Raw genomic sequence first — 18,122 nt, forward strand, 5'->3', positions numbered from 1 at the left:
TCTCTATTGTTTTTTTGTTCTCTATGTCATTTATTTCTGCTTTAATCCTTGTTATTTCTTTTCTTCTACTGGGTTTAGGATTGGTTTGCTGTTCATTTTCTAGCTTCTTCAGTTGATCCATTAGTCCTTTGATTTTGCTCTTTCTTCCTTTTTAATATATGCGTTTAGTGCTATAAATTTCCCCCTTAGCACTGCTTTTGCTGCATCCCATAGGTTTTGGTATGTTGTGTTCTCATTTTCATTCGTCTCTATATATTTAGCAATTTCTCTTGCTATTTCTTCTTTAACCCACTGATTGTTTAGGAGTGTGTTGTTTAACCTCCAGGTATTTGTGAATTTTCTAAGTCTCTGATGGTTATTGACTTCTAATTGTATTCCATTGTGGTCAGAGAATGTGCTTTGAATAATTTCAATCTTTTTAAATTTATTGAGGCTTGTTTTATGTCCCAGAATATGATCTATTCTGGAGAAAGTTCCGTGAGCACTAGAAAAGTATGTGTATCCTGGTGATTTGGGATGTAATGTCCGGTATATGTCTGTTAAATCTAATTCATTTATGAGATTGTTTAGGTTTTCAATTTCCTTATTGGTCTTCTGTCTGGTTGATCTATCTATAGGAGAGAGTGATGTGTTGAAGTCTCCCACAATTATTGTGGAAACATCAATTGCTTCCTTTAGTTTTGCGAGTGTTTCTCTCATGTATTTTGTGGCACCTTGATTGGGTGCATAGACATTTACGATTGTTATTTCTTCTTGCTGAATTGCCCCTTTTATTAGTATGTAGTGGCCTTCTTTGTCTCTCAAAACATCCCTGCATTTGAAGTCTATTTTATCTGAGATTAATATTGCTACACCTGCTTTCTTTTGGCTGTAGCTTGCATGAAATATTTTTTTCCATCCTTTCACTTTCAGTTTCTTTGTGTCCCTGTGTCTAAGATGAGTCTCTTGTATGCAACATATTGATGGTTCATTTTTTTTGATCCATTCTGCGAATCTGTATCTTTTAATTGGGGAGTTTAATCCATTTACATTCAACGTTAAAACCGTGAAGGCATTTCTTGAATCGGCCATCTTATCCTTTGGTTTATGTTTGCCATATTTTTCCCTCTCTCTATTAATATCCTTTATTGTACCCAAACCGAATCTCTTTAGTACTGAACCTTTCTCCAAGTCTCTCTGTCCTGTCTTTGTTTCTCTGTCTGTAGGGCTCCCTTTAGTATCTCCAGTAGGGCAGGTCTCTTGTTAGCAAATTCTCTCAGCATTTGTTTGTCTGTGAAAAATTTAAGCTCTCCCTCAAATTTGAAGGAGAGCTTTGCTGGATAAAGTATTCTTGGCTGGAAATTCCTCTCACTCAGAATTTTAAATATATCGTGCCACTGCCTTCTTGCCTCCATGGTGGCTGCTGAGTAGTCACTACTTAGTCTTATGCTGTTTCCTTTGTATGTGGTGAATTGCTTTTCTCTTGCTGCTTTCAGAACTTGCTCCTTCTCTTCTATGTTTGACAGTGTGATCAGTATATGTCTCGGTGTGGGTTTTTTTTGGATTTATTCTATTTGGAGTTCGCTGAGCATTTATGATTTGTGTATTTATGTTGTTTAGAAGATTTGGGAAGTTTTCCCCAACAATTTCTTTGAATACTCTTCCTAGACCTTTACCCTTTTCTTCCCCTTCTGGGACACCAATGAGTCTTATATTCGGACGTTTCATATTTTCTATCATATCCCTGAGGTCCATTTCGAGTTTTTCAATTTTTTTCCCCATTCTTTCTTTTATGCTTTCATTTTCCATTCTGTCATCTTCGAGGTCACTGATTCGTTGTTCAACTTCCTCTAGTCTTGTACTATGAGTGTCCAGAATCTTTTTAATTTGGTCAACAGTTTCTTTAATTTCCATAAGATCATCCATTTTTTTATTTAGTCTTGCAATGTCTTCTTTATGCTCTTCTAGGGTCTTCTTGATTTCCTTCATATCCCGTACTATGGTCTCATTGTTCATCTTTAGTTCTTTGAGTAGCTGCTCTAGGTGCTGTGACTCTTCTGGTCTTTTGATTTGGGTGCTTGGGCTTGGGTTATCCATATCGTCTGGTTTTTTCATATGCTTTATAATTTTCTGTTGTTTTTGGCCTCGTGGCATTTGCTGAACTTGATAGGGTTCATTTAGGGTTTGTAGACCTATTGAAGTCCTTATCTCTAATTTATCAGATCTACAGCTTCGTGGAGTACACTTTCTCTAACTAACCAGCAGGTGGCGTCCACGAGCCACATGTTCTCCAAAAGCCAGTTCTCCCCTGCTTAGCCTTTTTGGTGAGTGGGGGAGTGAGTCTTGTGGGGTCCAATTGGTGTACCAAGCTTGCGTGTGTAGTTGGTGTTGCCTGCCCTGTATGTGGGGCGTGTTTCTGGGCAGTCGGGGAGGGGGGGTGGCCCTAACAATCAAATCTCCCTGATGATCCTAGAGTTTTAAAGCTGCTGCAATAGTCTAATCCTTCAGTTCAGTCCTGCCACAGTTTGTCTCTGCCACTGACCCACAAGTCTTTGGTATTGGCTTATGGCTCCTGAGACTTGCAAGTGGGCCCCTCTTCCAGGCTGTGCACCCCGGGTCCTCTGTTGAGGGATGACTGTGCTATGTCACAGGTGAGTGCCGTCCCCCCAGGGCAGTTCTGGGCTGCTGGGCTGTGTAGGGAGGCTCCCAGTCTGCTCAAATGATGGCTGAATGGGGCTTTGTTAATTCACACTGCTCCACCCTCCCAGCTCTGGGACACTCAGCTGAGGTTGCAGGGAAGGCTAATGTCCACGCCCAGTTTTGTGGTGTGTGCCTGTTATTTGAAGCACTTCCGTCACACTGGGTTGTCTGGGGCAGCTCTGGGCTATGGGGCTGGCGATGGGCAGGAGTGTTTCCTGTCCACCAGGATGGTGGCTGTGAGCGGACACCCCCCTTTTCTTGGGAAGTTGTGTTGTTTAGTGAATTTTCTCAGCCACTGGATTATTGCCTTTTGTCTCAGAGCTCTCTTAGTTCTGCTCTTGACTTGACGTGCCCAAATAGCAATTCTTTGAAGCTTTCTGTATTGGGCTTCTTAGAGTAATTGTTTTAGAAAAAGAAAAAAGGATTTAAAAAAAAAAAAGAAGTAAAAAAAACAAACAAACAAACAAACAAACAAAAACGGCCCTCCTCAGAGATCTAATGGGTTATTGAAATGCTAATAGACAAAGCAACCAGGGCCATTAGGGAAAGGTTCACAGGGCAGAGAGATCAGCTTTGCTTCGGGATTTGCATATGCGCCTCAAGGCCTGAGCTCCGCCCTTCCCCTTTCTGTGTTCACCAGAACTCCAAAAATCCTCTGCTTTTATTTTGGAGTTTTTCGAGTTGTTTTTTTTCTATGCCTGTCTCCTCTCTGCTGGGCTGGCTGCTCTCAGAGTCTCTGGTGTCTGGTCTCAGTCTATCTATGGTTGGAGTTTGAATCAGTAGAATGAGTTTCCGATAAGAGCAGCCACTGCAGTTCTCCCTTCTCCTTCCCGGAGCTGACAGCCCCTCCTCCCCCGGGACTGAGCCTGGCAGGGAGGGGCGCGGGTCCCCTGGCCGCAAAAACTTACAGATTTCGCTGATCTCAGCAGTTCCACGTTTTCATGAGTGTTGTATGAAGTATGCCCAAAGACAGATTGCTCTGTGGTGTCCAGTCCACGCAGTTCCTGGCTTTTTACCTACTTTCCTGGAGGAGTAACTAAAACTTACAGCTCACCAGTCTGCCATCTTGCCCCACCCTCCCCACCCCCTTTTAAAAATAGAATATTCCTCATGGTGTTTCACTGATGGTTTCCTCATTATTAAATTCAGGCAATGAATCCTTGGCTTTAATACTTCATTAGCGTTGTATCTTTCTAAGGGAATCACATTTGGAGAGTCACAATGTCCACCCTCATTGATAATGTTAATTTTGATCACCTGGTCCAGGTGTTGGTTGATATATATCCACTGTAAAATTACTATATTATTTTCTTTTGCAACTAATGAGAAGTCTGAGGGGAGATATTTTAAGACCTTGCAAATATCGTGAGCCTCATAAAAATTTCTCCCCAAATTTAGTGTCTATTGATGATTCTTGCCTGATGCAGTCTTTGTTATGATCATTACAAAATGATGATTTCAACTCCAGCACTCCCTCTCCATTTACTGTCAGCACTTGGCATTTTACTATAACAAGAGTCCCTTCTCTTCCATTTGTTTGTATGTTTTATTTATTTATTTATCTGCCTACCCATTATTTATTATCAGTTTGGACTCATGAATTCCCTTTTTATTCAGTGGTTATTCATTATTGTATTTAATTGTTTTGGTGTTTTATTTGTCCCTGATTTTGCTGATAGGAGCTCCTTCAGGCTAGTTTCTGTCTCCTTATGACATGCTTCCATCGTTTTTTGAGTGCTTCCTTATTTTCTGTCATAACAAGATGTTCCAGGTTCTTCTTGTACCTACTCTCCTTAGCCCTGGAAACACCAGTTTCTCTGAGGAGCCCTAGTTCCTTTTAGTGGAGAATATTAGAGACCAAAATGTGGATACTAGGTACACTTGTTACTACTGAGTACCTCTCCTCGGCCCTTTCTGCTGACAGAGCCAGGAAACATGCCTACGTACATAGATGCATACACAAACATACAAATACACGTACATGCGTTTATATGTGCACACATATATGCATCTAAATGTATCTATACATATTTTAGAAAATATGAGTTCACACCTAATACTCTCAATTCCAATCTGTCCCTGAGGGTTCTTTCTTGCTTTCCTCTATTCCATATTTGAAGTCCCTTTCTTCCTTGGTGAGAACCTTAATTTTACTTATTTGCTCAACTCTAAAATACATAGCACTACAAAAATAAATAAGCCTACTAAAAAAGAGTTCAGAATTTGTTTGCAGTTCTTTCCCTTTGTTCCTGCCCTGCCCAAGACTGAGAGTGGTTAGTTATTATTGTTTTTCATAAGTTACTTGGATTAGTTTTTTCTCTTCCTTTCTCGCTTTTTTTTTTTTTTTTTTGGTCACTTTCAGTGTAGTTACAGCATTGTTTAAAATATAATTTGCTTCATTTGTTTCCATTTGCTTTCAGTTTTAGATTCTCACTTCCCATTGTCATTGATTTAATTTTTTTTCTGAATATGCAGAACATTAACATACTTCTAAAAGTCAGAACTATGTAAAAAGCATGCTCAGAAGTGTTCCTCCCTCCTGTTTCGCTTCTGCCCTGTCACTCTCCATTCTAAGTAACCACCTTTTTGTATTCTGGTTTATTCTTTCAATGTTTCTTTTCCTAAATCTAAGCAGTTATATGTGTGTTTTTTTATTTTCCTTCTTTCTTACTCAAAAGGTATCATGCTATATATGCTCTATTATCCTTGAATTTTTTTACTTAAGAGTATTTCCTGGAAATCACTCCATATCGGTTCATAGAAACCTTTCCCTTTCTTTCTTTCTTTCTTTTTTTTTTTTTACAGCTGTATGTACTGTATCTTATTCAACTATGCTTGGACATTTAGGTTCTTCCCAGTATTTTTGAAATACAAATAATCTTTGATGAATAACCCGGTGCATATGTATTTTCACATCTTTGGGGTAAATTCTCAGAAGTGGAATTCCTGGGTGGAAGGATAAATGTGTATGTAATTTGTTAGATATTGCCAAATTTCTCTCTGTAGGTTGTACCATTTTGTACTTACACCAGCAAGTATGAGACTGCATTTCCCCACAATTTCACTAACAAAGTACATCTTCAAGCTCTTGAGTTTTTGCCAGTTTTATGAGTAAGAAATGGTATCTTAGTGTAGTTTTAATTGTCTTGGTAGTGTTTTTATTTTCATCCTGTGTTAATGGTCTTGTGAACTCTATATTCACTCTTCTAGGATTTCAATCTATTTCTGTTTCCTTGAGCTGTTAGTCCTCTCCCTTCACCCACCCCCCACTGCACTTACACATTCTTTCACTCTTATCTTCTTCACTTTCAAGATTTGGGTGAAAATTTGTTTTTCCACACAACCACTAGCATTTCTACCAGAACACCTTTTTCTTTTCCTTCTGTTTTTTCCCTAGCCCTGAGGAACGGGACGCTTTTTATACTAGCCTCTTGTTTTATCCTGTCTTTTCCCTACTCTTAGAGGACCTTGCTTTCCTGTATCATCTCTCACTTCTACAATATCTATAATATTTATTTGCTCTTCTTCTTTAAAGGTATTCCCAATTTCCTTTAACTTGACCATTTTGTGAGTACCTGAACTGAATATTTATTCCTCTTTTGGTATTTTTTAAGTGTTATTTCCACTCATTTGCAATGCCCTTTCCTCTTCCTTCCTTTCCACCTATGGGAATTTTATGGTGTGGACAGAAAACCCCTTCTTGAAACTGTTAAAATGCTTTTTAAATATCTTCATTCTGAATCATAATATTTAGCAACTTCTGTTTTATATGGTCTTGATTTCCAAGCTGGATTATTTTTAACTTTTTATTATGGAGAATATTGAATATGAAAGTACAAAGAGTAGTATCATAATCCTCTATATATCCAATAAATAGCCCCAACAACTACCACCCATAACTAATCCTGCCCATCCATTTTCCCTGCCCAAATTCCAGAATAATATAATTTTATCTGAATGTACTTCATTATATATCTCTAAAGCATAATCACAATATTATGTCACACACCAAAAAATAATTTACAGTAATTCCATAGTATTTTCAAATATCTATTCAGTGTTCAAGTTTCTCATTATCTCTTATCATGATTTTTTTTTTTACACTTTGTTTGAATTTATCTTTTAAGTCTCTTTTAATCTATTATGTTCCCTATCCCCCTCAACTCTTATCTTCAGCTTTCTATTTATTTGTTGAAGAGACCAGTGCTTTGTTTTTTAGTTCCATTCAGTCTGGATTTTGTTGATTGTATTCCCATAGTATATTTATTATATTCTACTTCCTATCCCGTAAATTGGTATTTTGAATCTAGAAACTTTATCAAACCAGGCTCACATTTTGGCTTTTGTTTGTTTTGTTTGTCAAGGCTACTTCTCTTAGGAGGCACATAATGTTTAGTTGTCCTTCTTTATGGGATGGTAGCAGCATTGATGGTCAGTGCCAAAATCTTACCCAGATCTTAAGCTGCTTAAAGAGAAGAGCTAGATGTTACATTTCCATAGGGCTCTGACAGTGTCAAGAATATTTGTAGAAAGCAAATGTAACTTGATAGTGCCTTTTTTTTTTCTTTTTTTTTTTTAACATAGCTTACTCTTCCTGATTGGGAACAGAAACTAAATTTTGAGCAGTTTGAATTGGTTTTGACCTTGGAGATTTATTTCTTGGCCTGAAATTATGTTTGCTCTGTTTCATTTTGCAGTGCTACCCTTTCTCAGACATCTGAAGCAGGGGGTGTGATTTGAAGCTAATTAAACTATAAAAACATAATTTTCCCATAGTGTTAATAATTTTATCAATCTATTGATATTTGATAAGCGATATAGTTCCTAAGTAATATAATCATTAGGCTCTTTTGCTAATCTTTAATATTTTTTATACATTGCAGTTGTCATTACAGTGAAGATTTCTTTACTCTTTTATCTCATAGAACATTCCTGATGTAGATGAAGAAGGCTATAGTATTAAACCAGAAGCAAATCAGAATGATATCCTTTCATCATCAGGATATTCTTAAGGTTTATGTTGGCAGATGAGTAGATAATTATAGCAAAGTAATCTATTACTTAACTGAAGCCTCAAGGTTTTAGTTAATTCTAATAAAGTATGACTCCTTATTCTTCATTTGACATGTTTTTAATAATAAAAGTTAATATTATTTCTGTAAAGCTCATCTTATCCCTTAAATTTACTGGTTATGCATTAAGATAATTTAAAAACTAAATTCTTTAACTGCTACTTACATACCAAAGAGAACCATTTCTACTCATCTAGTGATTCTGACTCTGAAGATGAAGAACCAAAGAAGTACCGGATAGAAATCAAACCTATGCATCCAAGTAACTCACATCACACAATGGCTTCTTTAGATGAATTAAAAGTATCCATAGGGAATATAACACTGTCCCCAGCAATATCCGTAAGTTTTAAAATGGACAAGTTTGTATTTGTTATGTAGAACCTTTTTTTTTTAACCTCTTTATTATGGGTCAGCTTAGCAATAGTTAAGCCCATTGGATGAGGAAATGTTTAGTTTATAAATTTTTATACAGGCAAATGAACTTGTAAGATTGGCTTAGTTTTGCTTGCTTTTGAAAGTATTTACAATAGAGCAAAAATCTAGAAAATTCACTATTTCTGCCATTTGTTTCATTTTATAAATGGTGCAGAATTTTGTGAAGTGGCAGTGTAAATCTTTTCCTCATGTAGTTTGAAAGTTTTTTTTCCATGTTTTGTGAACTAGGTGTATCCCAAAAAAATTAATTCAAAGTTTAAATTATATCTTTGTATTTTTTTTCTGTCACTACAACATTTGCTTTTCCAGACTTCATAAAAAGGAAAGGCAAAGATGAAGATTCTTATGATGGTGGCTCAATTCTCCATACTTAGGTTTTGAGGGAGAAAAAGAACATTACCATAATCATCAATCTTTCCACTGGTGTTGACATAGTCTAAGTTCAGAAATGCTAAACTATGAAAAAAAAAAGCATGTCTTAGAATGACAGTTATTGTGTACATAATAATTGTGTTCTCCTTGATAATGGAGAATAGAAGTTCTTATTATTTCATGTTGTTTAAATATTACATAGTTTAAATAATCTGTATGCATTTGTTGGAAAGAGTGTTTTCCTCCCAGTCATGCACTTTAGAATTTTTAATTTTCGAGGGATTTCTTCTACCAGAAAAAGATTTCTGGAGTGAGGTTTTATTGTATCATTACTTTTTTAACATCAAGATTAATGTTGAATTGTAAAGAGAGCTGCCTAAATTAAAGTATGTATATGAAATAGGAAGTTGTGAAACCATTACAAATTTTTATTGTGGAAGAGTATAACTAGTTAAAAAAATATATGTATATATAAAATAAAAACCTAGAGAAATATATACCAAAATATTAAGCAATTATCTCTGCATAGTGTGATCATGGATGATTTGAAATTTTCTCTGTTGTACTTTTCTTTCTTCTCTAATCTTTTTAAAAAATAATGAACATGTAGTAATTTGATTCTCAGAAAATAAATAATAATCAGAAAAATTTTAACAGTTAATATTGGATTTGAAAAGATATTTTTTGTGTACTTTGTTGCCCCGTTTGCTTTTCTAGTTTAAGTTTTTTTTTCCCACCCAACAATGATGTATATGAGAATAGACAGATTATTAGACAACAAAATAATATTTTAAATTCTAAACTGCACACTCTTTCTTTCTTTTTCCTTCCATATACTACTAGAGGCATAGCCCAGTAAGTGCAAGATTTTGTATTTTTACCTTGACTTAAAAAAAAAAAAAACATTTTAATATTTGAACATTGATTTTCAAAATGTTTATGTTAAATTATTTAAATTAACAAGCCACTGTATCCTGGTGTAGGTATTAATATTTTAAAACATTTTATTGGATATTAAAGGTACATGTATTATCATTTTTTACTATAAAACAAAAACTTTTCAAAAGTTTTTTCCATACTTTTTATGCAAATACAGTTCATGACTGAGCAGATGTACTAAAAATAACTGAAATTAGTTGTATTTACTTAAATGTAAATTTTAATTATCCCAGTATTAACATATTATTTGCCAACTGTTTCATTACTAAATTAAATTATTTGTTTAATGGCACTTATTCTCACATTTCTGTTTTAGGAGCAGATGAATCGGAATTCGTCTAGTAAGTTTGACATTTAAATTAGTTATTTCATGTCTGTTAAACTTTTCACACAGTTTGGTAATCTTTCAGCCTCCTGAAACTATAGAAATAAATGGTCTTATCATGGGCCTTAAAGACAGAATAGCAAGATACTTATTTTAAGCAGAAGATAACTTATGTTTTTTTTTTGTAACATTAAGAGACATGCCTTAAACTTTTATATGGCTACATTTTTCAGAAATCAACAAAGCCAAAGAGTAATTGCTGATTAAAAATATTAAAATGCTTGTGTGACATAACTATGCCTCATGAGCTGCAAGGTGTTTATAAGATGAATAATCTTTAGTTTTACTCATGTTTAAGGCATATTACAATTGAAATTTCTATTACATAATTGTTAATGTAGTAAGTTAATTATGCTAAAACATTTAGGGATGTTAATACCTTTTGCAGAATCATGCATTAAAAATGACAAGGCTTATGGGAAAAACAGGGTTGAGGCAGCCTCAAAACGTATGCAACTTTGTAAAGGGAACACTTTACAAAAACTGTAACATCCATCCTTATAAAAATTCTAGCAAATTAAAAAGACCTGTTAAATTCATGTTAAATACAAAAATGGAAGTAGGATTTTACCTTTAAAAAAGAAATGGTGATGGTAGCTTGATGGTAAATTATGTAAGAAATGTGAAGATAAAAGGAGATTGCTGAGTTTTGGAGATGAGAACAAAGTGCACTAAGAACAGCATACAACAAGCACTTTGAAGCAGAATAGATCGCTAAACTGTGCCAAAAGGAAGAATGTGGTGTGGATAGGCATCATATATAAGATGGATGTTTCTGTAGTTTGTTGTAGTTACTCATTTGTAGTTACTCATTATTGGTGTACTTTGCATTGGCTATGTAAGACATCGAGGTGCAGGGAAAATTGCTTCTGAACCTACATGGTTTTCACATTACTGATCCCATTCCTCTTTTCATCATTTGCTTATGAAATAATTCACATTACATAGGTAAAAGGTAGCAAAACAGACTATCTTCTAAAGAGATTGTTGCTTTAGGTTGCTATAAAATTTTTAGTTTATAAAGATGGTACTTCAAGAATTAATAGCTACTTTTGGTCACTATAATAATCACTAGTATTATTCTTTTAACTGGAAGAATGCTTTCATGATTCATATCCGTAAAAGTCCTTGAGTCAATTTACATATTTAAACATTTCTTCTAATTTTTAAGTTGCAGCCCATATTTTCTCTTTTTAACGTAAGATGTCAATTTTAACGAATATCCCAGTTTAGTTGATTTACATCATTTCTTACCAAAGATGTCAGAAGACATTATTTTAGCAGAAATTCAGCTATTTTAATCTTCAACTTGATAGAAAACTTGTTAGAAATTTACTTCTCTTTTCTACATAATTGTTTAATTTATTATTGTTAAAATTTACACTGGTAATTCTGTAATTTTTTACTCATAATATTGAGGGTGTGTGTAGTGTTTCTATTTACAGTAAAATATTTTATTACGCAAATGATTTTCTCTTATAGTATTTTAATTTTTTAATTAGGTGAAGAGTTAACAAAATCAAAGCCATCAGCTCCATCCACTGAGTAAGTTCTGCATTTCAATTTTAAATATCCTTGTTTTGTCCTTTTTTTTTTTTTAGAGTTTTTTATTACCTCTGTAGTTTCATCTCCAGTAGTATTGTTAGTCATGTTTTCTATGCAGTGAATTGCCGTGTTGGAATTTTGGGATATTTTAGATTATTTCTCACTTGACAACAGTCAGTTCTCATTATTTGTGAATTCTCTATTTACATGTTCTTCACCTACTCACTAAAATTTATTTGTGATCCCAAAATCAGTACTTGTGGTGCTTTTGCCTTCATTCACAATCCAAGTGGGGAGATTTGAGTCTCCCATTGCAGCTGAGATCAAACAAGGCCACACTCTGCCTTCTTGTCTCAGTTCTCATACTGTCAACAAATGTCTTTTTTGTGGTGTATATAATGCTATGTTTTTTCACAGTTTTTTATGTTTTGTTGGTGATTTTATTGTTTAAAATGGCCCTCAAGTGTAGTGTTGAAATGCTGTGTAGTGTTCCTAAGCACAAGAAAGCTGTGATGTGTTTCCTTCGTGAAGAAAATATGTTAGATAAGCTTTGTTCAGGCGTGCATTATAGTGCTATTGGCCATGAGTTCAGTGTTAATAAATCAACCATATGTATTAAATAAAGTGGCTTCTTTTTCTTTAAACTTTTTATTTTGAAATGATTTCAAACTTACAAGATAGTTGCAAAAATAATATAAAACCCATAGAGAGAACTCCAACATACCCCTCCTCACCTAGGCACCTAGATCCACCAATTTGTCATTTTGCCACATTTGCCACATTGTTCTATCTGTCCATCTGTATATCATTTGATCTGTGTCTATCTATTTATATATCTACCTTCTGAGCATTTGAAAGTAATACATCATGCTTCCTGAACATAATACTTCCACATACATTTCCTGACAACAAGGTATTCACTTATTTCCTCTACCTGAAGTACAGTTTTCAAGTTCAAGAAATTTAACATTGATATAAAGCCTACAATCTATATTCCAGTTACTAAAAATGTCCCAAAAATGTCCTTTGGAGCCTTTTCTCTTCCATTATTAGATCCTGTCCAGGATCATGTATTGCATTTAATGCCATTGTGTCTTTCGTTTGCTTTTTAAAATTTTTAATTAGAGAAGTTGTAGGTTTTCAGAAAAACCATGTAGAAAATCAGAGTACCTATATACCTCCCTTATTAATAACACCTTGCATTATTGTGGTACATTTGTCATAACTGATGAAAGATTACTGTAATTGTACTATTAACTACAGTCCATGGTTTACATTAGGTTTCTAGACTGTGCTATCCTTACCACCATACATTACCAGAACTTTCCCATCACCTCAAACAGAAACTCTATATCATTATGCACTAACTCCCCATATCCTTTGCTCTCCACCTCTGGTAATCTGTACTCTACTTTCTGTCTCTATGAGTTTGCAAATTCTAGCCATTAAATAAAGTCTCTTTAAACAGAAACACAAGTAAAACAAGGTTATGTGTTGTTCAGTTGAAGAAAATGTTGTGACCAGAGGCTTGCAGGAACCTAACTTTGTATTTCTCCTAGGATCAGTGGTTATGTATTCATTAATTCAGTTTCTTAGTTTCCTAGAGCTGCCCTAATGAAGTACCACAAACTGGGTGGCTTAAAACGACAGACATTTATTCTCTCAATTCTGGAGACTAAGATGTCCAAAATCAAGGTGTCAGAAGGGCCATGCATACTCCCTCTGAAGTCTCTTCCATGACTGCCTGTCTTCTGGCTTCTGTTGGTAGCTGGCAATCCTTGCCATTCTTTGGGTTGCGACCTTGCTCGGTCTCTACCTAACTGTCAAATGTCTCCTCTCTGTGTCCCCCGACCTCTTCTTATAAAACACTAGTCATATTGGATTAAGGACACAACCTACTCCAGTAAGTCTTCATTTTGAGTTGCAAGGTTTCTTTCTCACTTATCTATCAATAAGAATAATACTTTGAGTTAATGTTTTTTACACACGTAAAAGTAGGTTTTAATAATGCATAGTTTAAAAATTGATAGTTTTGAAGCTGTGCACTAATTAAGCACAGTGATCATGATGGTATTAATTTATCTTTTTTTAAGATAAGTTGTTTAGTGTTTAAAAACTGTTTTTAGGAATCATTTATGCAATTACAATGCTGTCCTTTATCATACAAAGTATAGTATGCTTCCATTTAGGTGCATATTGAGATCCTAAACATATGCTAATGGAAAATTGTAACATTTTCATTGCAGTAGACCTGCTACCTAATGTTTCTTAATTTTTTTGGTGACTTTTTTAATACATTGAACTATTTAAACTATCCTTCTATACTTGAGAAGTAGTAAAAAATTTATATCCTTTGCACTTTTTCTTTGTCTTTGAAAATAAGTGTGGCCTTATAAAATGTCCACCCTATTTCACATCAGTTAAGAAATTTTCTGTCCGCAATTGGGTATAGCCTGTAAATCAGCAGACCTGAGACTGTTCTAGAACCAAGTAGCTGTGTGTCTTGTGGCAGCTTATTTAGACCTTTTGTGTTGTGTTTCTTCAGCTGTAAAGCTGAAATCATTATTTCTATTCTGACAACTCCCAAAGTTTGTTAGACTATAACTAGATGGGATCAGTGGGGATTAATCTTCCCAACTCTTCCTTACCAACTTCACACAATGCTATTGTAGTTCAGCTTTTAGCAATTTACTGATAATGGTTTATCCAATCTGTTAGTTAGATTTCTTTACATATGCTATTGGCAGAGTATCCAGCTTTTTAATTATGGCATTGAGCTGTTATAATTCTGTGAAATAAAAATAAGTGACTAGATTTTATACTAATAAATTTTTCCTTTTTTTACAATCCTTATTTTTAAATGTTATGGTAGGAAAGGGACCAGTGATTTGCTTGCTTGGGACCCCCTGTTTGGACCATCTCTTGATTCATCTACTTCATCTTCATTAACTTCAGCATCATCAGGTAAATAAATATATATACACACATTATTTTTAACTGAGGAACATAGGAGTTACTTTTTAAAAAATTGATTTATTTACCACTTGTGTTATGTACTTGACAAAAATATTTTTAACTTGTCTTTTGATCATATTACCAGATAAAAATGATTTTATACTGGTTTTGTTAACTTAGCATAAAGACCCTATGACTTAAACAATAAAGATTTATCAAATTCCAAGAGGTTTTTCATTTACTTATTTATTTCTAGGCATTATTCATATCAATACCCATATAATAATTTTTATTGTTTGTAGAAAATTCATTTCCATAGATCTATACTAATGTAATCAGTCCTTTCTTTATAGACATTCAGGTTGCTTCTAATTTTTTAGTATTGTGAGCATCCGTGGATATAACAGTATTTGTGCACGTTTTATAATATCTCTATCATGACTTATTAGTATAAATTTTCTACGTCATTGGATATGCCCATTGATTCTTATTGCCAAACTGCTTTCCAGAAAGGGATTAGCACTTTCTAAGCAATGCATGAAAAACTTGATAAATTCTTTTTAGTTATTGTTTTGGTAAGAACATATTAAAGTTTCTCTTTTCTTTAAAATATTAAGTTTACCATTAACCTAGAATCAAAACAGGCATCAAAAATGCATATTAATAAAACCAGTACTCTTCAAAACAAGAAAATGAAATCACTTTGGGTTTATCTTCAGTAGTCTTCTTTGGGATTTCAGAATTGCCATGTAGTATTTGGGGTTAAGGGAGTGCTGGAATGGGGAAACAGTAGCAGAGAACTTACATCTATTGAGTTCCTAATATGTTACTCTGTTAGGAACTACTCATGTCTTATATAATTTCATCTCATTAACAGCTGCGTGTAGTTCTTAATTGTCCCTGTTTTATAGATGAGAAAGCTAAAGTTCAGAGAGGATAAAGAACTCCCCAAGCTCACATAGCCAGAAGTTAAGATTCGAACCTGTATCTTACTGCTTTTTACAAAATCTGAAATCTTTGTTCTATCTGTTATACCCTGACAAGTTAACAAAAAATAAGGCATATTAAAACATTTTACTATTGGTAATAAGAATGCACATTGATATTTAAAGTCAGATTGTTTCAAAACTAAATACTTTTAAAAGAAATTATAAGTGGATTATGGCAACTTCAACCCTGAAAATTTGGAATTTTGAAAAGAGGATGAACTATACCTAATGCTAGTAGAAAAGCAAGAAATAGGTCGATAGATAGCTGAACGTTTTCTGAAGTGACAGCATAGCCTTTCTCAGTGGACATTTGTTAGTGTAACAAATTTGTTTTATAAACCTGATCTTACAAAACAATTATATAAGGAAGGTAATTGTGCAGGAAAAACTGAAGTTGTTGCTAAGGTCTCATTTTTGTTTAGTAAAAAATGTCAGAATGATGTTTTCTATTTAGAATAAAGAGGATTCTGAGTTATACATTAAAATTTTGTTAGCATCCATTTATGAATTACTTATTCAAATAATTACTAAAAATTTTCCAGCTGGTATCACAGAGGCTTTTTGGTCATTTAAAAATTTCTTCTTAATTCTGTGCTTTATTTCTTGCTATTTTCCTTCAGCACAATCTCTTCCTTTTCAAAAATGTTCTCTAACTCTTCTTCTTTCTACCTGTCTAAAGAATGTTTTGCCCATACCACATTCACTTCAGGTAAAAAAATGATACATTTCCATTCAGTGTTCATTTGATGTTTAGTAGCTAGGAAATGATAAACATATTCAGTTTTTACTGTTCTTCAAATTCACTTCAGTATGCATTTTCAAACCTTCCCATCTTTTCTGGAAAAGAGTATAAATCATTTCGCCTTTCAAAAAATAGATGATTATCCTGTTATATCGTTATTATTAATTAAGCTGAATAGAATATAGATCAAATTGCATTACATTATTGATGATTTTCCTATTTTGCAAGACTGGCCCTAAGTGAAATTGTGAAATATACATTTTGCCTTAATTTTATTCCACTTCTTTCTGCAATGCACCTCTCCCTCATCTTAACATTCTCTACTATATACCCATTTTTACATTTTAGCAAGGTCAAGTTGTCAGATTTCTTACTTATTTGCCCCTTTCAAAATCTTTTTTTCATCAGTGACCGCATTTCAGCTAAATTATTTTGGAAAGCAGTCTAAGAAAACAATTCCAATTAATCAGTTAATAACATATATTAAGTCTCCCACTGTTGAAAAAGAATTGCTTAGAGCTTGAAAGAGAAGTGGTTTCAGTAGCCTCTTCTACCACGTAGACTAGTATTTATGAACAATTTTTAATCCTTGCACCCCTTTTAAAATAAATATCTCATGCCTCCCTCCCCTTTGGTAAGTGCAGTATAGACTGTTTTCTTCGCTGCCCATGAATTAAATGAGTTCTATTGCTGTGCGAAAACCCCTTAAACTATCTTTTGAAAAGCATATATTTTTGGAACTCTGGTTTTATTCAAATGTATTTTAAATTTCTTTGCTCATACTTGTTTTCCTCAGTTAATATAAAGTTTGAGCTCATGTTCTTGTTCTACGTATTTATGAAATTTTTCAAGTTTGAGTAATAAAAATGACATTTAGCTGAAAGAGAACTGTTTGACTATGTAGATTTATATTTCAGTTCTAGAATTTTCTTGTTGCTTCTAGTTTTCAATTGTTTTCTTCTCAGCCAGCTGTCCTTAAAGAGCACAGTAGGAACTCCTCTTCCTCTCCCACTGATATGACTTGGTGTATGATAATTGAATCTCTACTTGGAACCAGGTCAGATTCTGGGTCTAAAAGCCCATCACGAAACTTTTCCACTAATCCTATATCCTATTCTGCTCTAAAGGCACCACCAGAGAGCACAGATAAGTTTCCTTTTGCTTCATGGTAACAAAATCAGTGGATTTCCTTCACTGATGGACTTGTTACAGTTAATCACTCCAGTGCAGCACAGAAGGCATTCCAGAGATTGCCTTGTAAAGCTGAAAATTGCTTCAGGTTCCCTGATGCTTTGGATGGGAGATCTTTCAACAATGACATCTGTGAGGATCAAAGTGACCTTTGCCATAATTTTACATGTCCTGAAAAATTACTGACTGAAGAAGCTAATAATGCTGCTGATATTTCTTCTACATCACCATCATTGTTTCTAGAATCTAGATCAGTTTCTGTCTTCGTCCAGATCAAGAATAGTATAGCAAATGTGTTTATTGCTCTTTCATGTCAGAGGGAAGGTATAGATTAGCCCCTCTCCTCTGTTATTTTTTGACTTTAAAGGTCACCTCATGTTCTTTGAAACACTGCATTTAATTGACATTTTTAGCAGTGAACAGCCCCCCCCCAAAGAAAGATCCTGAAGAATGTGAACACTGATATATGCATATGTGATATAAATTGTGTGGTTTTACAAGTACTGTTTTTAGCTTTCTCTCAAAAAGGATATTCTGATTGTTTGAAAGAGCTGAACTTAACACTTCTACATACTGTTAGGAGAAGCAGCTTGATAAATAATGAAGCTCCAGGTGTGAATGCCTCTCTTGAGTAGAGGTTTCTCACAGACTTGAAATAGCTTGATTATGGGTCAGTGCTGGTTTCATCCATAATGGATGTATCTTTAAAGCAGACATATCATAGCACAGGGAAGTGTTATGGTCCTCAGGTTGGTGCACATTTCTTCCAATGTACAGCTTAAAGTATGAGTACAGCATGAGAGAAGTAGTACTTA

The 18,122-nt window shown here is 34.2% G+C and overlaps 1 protein-coding gene across 1 annotated transcript in view; it reads left to right on the forward strand.

The window, feature by feature from the left end:
- Positions 1–18,122, forward strand: part of FCHO2 (FCH and mu domain containing endocytic adaptor 2) — a 168,437-nt gene that overhangs the window by 113,908 nt on the left and 36,407 nt on the right. Inside the window, 6 exon segments of the mRNA XM_037802054.1 lie at positions 7,605–7,662; positions 7,918–8,093; positions 9,405–9,416; positions 9,817–9,841; positions 11,388–11,430; positions 14,303–14,394. Of these exon segments, the coding sequence (XP_037657982.1) occupies positions 7,605–7,662; positions 7,918–8,093; positions 9,405–9,416; positions 9,817–9,841; positions 11,388–11,430; positions 14,303–14,394 (406 nt within the window).

Source organism: Choloepus didactylus, chromosome 13, assembly GCF_015220235.1.
Source record: "Choloepus didactylus isolate mChoDid1 chromosome 13, mChoDid1.pri, whole genome shotgun sequence".
Lineage (NCBI taxonomy): Eukaryota > Metazoa > Chordata > Mammalia > Pilosa > Megalonychidae > Choloepus > Choloepus didactylus.